The 5,000-nt window shown below is 41.1% G+C and overlaps 1 protein-coding gene across 4 annotated transcripts in view; it reads right to left on the minus strand.

Moving 5' to 3' along the window:
• The window catches only part of LOC138048280 (rho GTPase-activating protein 15-like), a 61,250-nt gene that overhangs the window by 35,963 nt on the left and 20,287 nt on the right, over window positions 1-5,000 (minus strand). For 2 of the 4 annotated variants that reach the window (XM_068896033.1, XM_068894763.1), the window contains exon 1: window positions 1,179-2,169. The exons of the other annotated variants lie outside the window; for them this stretch is intronic. In XM_068896033.1, the coding sequence (XP_068752134.1) occupies window positions 1,179-1,664 (486 nt within the window). In that variant the 5' untranslated portion in view covers window positions 1,665-2,169. Of the gene's footprint in view, window positions 1-1,178; window positions 2,170-5,000 lie in introns of those variants that run through there. 4 annotated transcript variants of the gene reach the window in all.

The raw sequence follows: 5,000 nt of genomic DNA on the forward strand, positions 1-5,000 counted from the left end.
CCATTCATTGCTTATGGTTCTTCCCTAACCCCAATACCTGGATCTTTATGCACTTAAGACGTGCAAGTGAAAAAATATTAACAAACAAAACAAACCACAAGGTGGTAAATTATTTTCTGAAGTACATGTACACTTTTACTATTCCAATATGAAATGTTGATCAGTGACGGACAGGATCAAGAATTGTGACTACTGTCGCCCTTGATCTTGAAGATAAACAGAGTTTAATTAACTTGGAAAAATATGTGATTCCTTTTTTTCACTTCATTTACAAAATTAATGGGGACATTAGATTTTCAGTGAGTGATTAACCCATTGACTCCCAGGGGTTCCCCATTGACGAGTAAAATCGTCTGGCGTTAGACAGAGTAAAATAGAAAGTCTGGCCGGTTTCGGCCGGTTTGGATGTCGATGGGTTAATGGAGACAGTTTTTCAGTGAGTGATTAATGGAGACATTATGATTAACCTATTGACTCCCGAGGGTTCCTCATTGACGAGTAAAATCGTCTGGCGTTAGACAGAGTAAAAAGTCTGGCCGGTTTAGGCAGGTTTGGGTGTTACAGGGTTAATGCAACATTTACTGTCATAAGGTACACACCAGTTTTTTTGGTAAGTTACCTGTGGCACGTTCACATCTTTCATATTGTCATAACTAAGGAAGACCACCTGACTTCTGGGCGAGGGGGGTGCAGGGGTGCTGGGTTAATAATTAAGTAATTCTGGGTTCTTGAAAAATTGATTTGGGCTACTACCTTTTAATATTGGGAGCTCCCGGAAAATTTTCTTAGGCAGCAACCTTGCTGTAATGTCACAAGGAATTCGCTTGATGATGAATTTTAATCATACCGTGTTGTGGATTCTTTTGATCAGAGGATCAAAAAGTTTTAACTGAGCATTTAAAAGTAAATGAACATTTATATAATATGTAAGCTTAATTGATCCAACAATCTTGATCGAGAGGGATCATGATAAGCCCCTATAGATGCAAACCATTAGCTTATATTAGAAAACGTAAGCCGAAACTTGTTTGCAAAATTTTCGGTTTTCAATCGCTTATCAACATTGTTGATTTTTTAAACATCGCAACAAACAAACTCGCCTCGGGTTCGCTATAACAATAAAAACGAGCCAGAGGAGAGAAGAAACGTGGGTAGTACTTAATAAAAAATAAACTCACCACTTCTAGAGCGTTCGCCAGAGATTTCACATTCGGAACACCACTTTTGTCTCCATTTGACTGTCCCGAGACAGAGTTGGTCTCTCGAACGCCTTCTTCAACACTAATATTTTTTCTATAAATATTGTTGTGGTCTGCAGAACTACTCCTGTTGTAATTCCTGTCTGGTATTGTACTTTCTTCGTCGGTTTCCCTGACAGTGATTTCATTGTTTCGACCATATTCATCGTGAATTCCACTTTCTCCATTGTATGGGCGATTATTGTCGAAACTTTCCACGTTTTCGTAAATTGGATTGATGATTTCTTTCATGTAAGAGGCCGGGACGTACATGGGTTCCTGGGTTCCTTTCCTGAGGACATGCCACCAATCCCTATTTGTCTTGTTTAGCAATGTAAACCTCTCTCCGGTAGAAAATGTTATGGTTTTTCCATCTCTTACCTCGTATGAATACGGAAACAAGGCTTCCACAGTTCCATTCGCCATTAAAACTTCTCGGATTGAAGATAATACCCGATTTACAGCAGCTTCGAATTCATAAGAATCTACTGGGTAACGAGGGACGTCCTGGATAATTTACCATCGACGACAAAGCTAAGACCTTTCACGTCACAGAAAACTTGACGGCCATTTTCAACGCAGCTAGCCCAAGACACCTCGCAAGTTAACGATAACCGTCTGAACCAAATGTTTTCAACGTCTTTGATCCAAAATACGAAAGTACAACAGGACAAAGGACAAATGCAATTACTTAGCTTTAGCCTTTACGCAGTTGACATCCAAGGAAACGCATACACATTCACCAATCCTCCAAAACAATACAGCGTGAATCAGTCACGTTGATATACGTCAATACACCCACACATTTGCCTTCGCTTGGCTTGAATTTAACACTTCAGGGAACTATGTGACTCAAAATTTCCGCAAATGCTGCCTAAATAAGAGTCCCCGGAATCTCCAAATAGAGCTTATATTTCGCCAGTCTCTTTGCAATGACCTCGTTTCCGGGACTTAGATATTATGCGAGGAGACTGAATCTAGTTCTCAGTGAAGCGTCGGAAACAGCCTCGTTCCCAGGGTTAGGGTACGAGTAGGAGAGAACCCTGGGAACGAGGTTGCGTCGGAAAGCGAAAATGTGCTGAAAATGTGCCAATTCACCTCGACAAAAATCCAGGAAAAAACCAACCAATTAGAAGCCAAGGAATCGAAACAACAAATCTTCGTCATGTTTCCCGCGTTTCCAAGAAACCATCCGGAAGTAGTTTAAATGGAAGAGGTCCTCACTATCGGGAGGATCCCCAAGCATATTTTTAGCTTTTGACGGCTTTGAACCTAGCTTATTTCTACCCGACGTGGGCGACAAAGTAATTTTATTTCCTTTGACCTGAGAAGAGTCGACACAAAGACACCTTGGAGACGCATTTTTGATCGATTGAAGATAAAATGGATTCACTGCACAAGAAAGTGCTGTGTAACAAAACAAGCGCGATCATGCTAAGAATTTCTAACCCGTCGGTTTTGGCGGCATTTCTTTCGCGTATCTTCACTTCTTCGGACAAGGAAGAAATTGCAGCGAGACAAACAAATAATGGACCCACGGTTGCAACCCAAGCTTTGATCCACTTGCTAGAGAAGCGAGGGCCAAACGCTTTCCAGGGTTTCATCGATGCTTTAAAAGACGATGCATTCAAACACAATGATTTGGCCGAAGAACTGGAAAATGAAGAAAGAAGGCTGAGTGGACAGGGTAGGTTTCTGCACACTTTCGACACACTTCCAGTTGTCACGTTATGAACATCGTTATTTCGATCGTGGGTTGGACAGCAAACAATGTCCCAGCATTGGGGTATATTGTGCGTGAGACTCTGCGCAATCCATCCCGTTTAATCACTTCGCCAGTGTTGTTAATATTCAAAAGATAACTTCGCTTTCCAAATTCAAGACTCCACTTTTCCATCTTTATGATCTACAGTCTGAAATTATGTAAGAGATTGGCAGCATCCTAATTGGCATTGTGGTGAGAACACTCGCCTCGATCCCACCAGGGCTAGGCCTACTGTAGGTTCCCCCCCCCCCCCCCCCTGCTACGAGAGGCTTTCCTCCGAGGACTACGGTTTTCCTTTCTCCTCAAAAACCAACATTTGATTTGAGTTGATCTCTGTGCTGGAAGACTTGAATAAATAAAAAGTTACTTCCAATTTTATATTCTACATGTACCTGTGATTTGTGAATTTCATCCTAGTTAATTATTAACTTGCTACTGTTATTTAAACTTGAGCATAATACCTGACCTAACTGGGTAAATCCTAACCTAACCTAATGCTAACCTACCCGTATATGTACTGTACCCTGCATTTGGCTGATTTGATATTCAATTCCCTTCTCCTTTTCTAACCTCTTGTTACAACCATCTGTTCTTGCATTTATTCAGAGACAATTGATACTAATTTCTTCAGATCATTATTGCCTTTTGTCCACCCATGGCTTTCTCTATCCGTTGAATAATACTCGCTCGGTATTTTCTTCTTCCAGTATCCTTCTATTCTTGTTGTCTCTTTGTTCTGCTTCAGCTTACTCTTCAATGCCTTCCATTGCTCCACAGTTTCTACTTCAAAAAATTGGCCGTTGGCAAAACGTGGATCAGAGTGGACCAGACCGGTGTCGCAGTGATATGTGTAACCCTGTGATATGTGTATCCCCGCACACATATCACTAGTGATATGTGTATCCCCTCTAATATGGCGGCCAGTGATATGTGTATCCCCCTTCCCCCACCCCCCTCCCCTCCAAAAAATAATTAATTACGGCTAGCTTGTGTTAATGGACGGAAACAGGTGAACACAGATCAGACATGATTTTTTCAAGGTACCAACACTAAAAACCATTTATTTGCAACTGAACCATCTTCCACAATCAGAACTGTAAAGACACGACTTATGGACCAGTAGCAAACATCAAACAATCTACTGGAAATGTAAAGGAATCAAAATTGTCATTAAAACAAAAATATATCTTGGGGATACATATCACACATATCACAGTGACCAGTGATATCGGCGTTCTCACCTGTCTAGCAAATTACTAGCTACTAGCTTTTTTTCTGGCTAGTACGTACGTAAGTGCATGAAATATTCCATCAACTGACAGCAAGTATTATTGATTCCCAATTATCACTGACAAATTTAAAAACAAGACAGACGACAGCGCGCTAGCCAGGAGATACACATATCACTCAGATCGCCAGTTCAGTGCTATGTGTATCCCCAACATATCTCGGGGCTACGCTTATCACGGTACTCGTAGTCAGTGATATATTTTATATTTTGGATCGGTTGAAACTTTAAATATAAACCCACAAATCTGTCCCTCGTAGCCTCCATGTTTTCCTTGAAGCCTTTGGAGGCCCGGGTACAAAGCTTCAGTGTTTTTTGTATCCCTACCGGGGGTACACATATCACTAGGGATATGTGTGAGGGGATACACATGTCACGGGGAACACACTGCCACACCGGATCGGATCAGATTGACAATACTTGGACTGGATCAATAACACTCCCAAATAGATGATGTCACCAGACAACTTGCTGAAGACAGGAGTAGTCGAATTCTGTGCCTTTTTTTTTGTGTAGTCGTCTCCTTATTATTGAGAATCGTCGAAGTTTTTTTTATCCAGAGGTGATTACTAATTCCAAGGCAGAATTATGGAAGATATGATGTGACGAATTGACATCAATAAGCAAATTGACTACATACGCAATGGTCTTCTTCTTCAAACATGAAAACTGACAACAATTTTTACTTTACCCCGGTCCCAATTGCACA

This window comes from Montipora capricornis, chromosome 1 (assembly GCF_036669925.1).
Source record: "Montipora capricornis isolate CH-2021 chromosome 1, ASM3666992v2, whole genome shotgun sequence".
In the NCBI taxonomy this organism is placed as follows: domain Eukaryota; kingdom Metazoa; phylum Cnidaria; class Anthozoa; order Scleractinia; family Acroporidae; genus Montipora; species Montipora capricornis.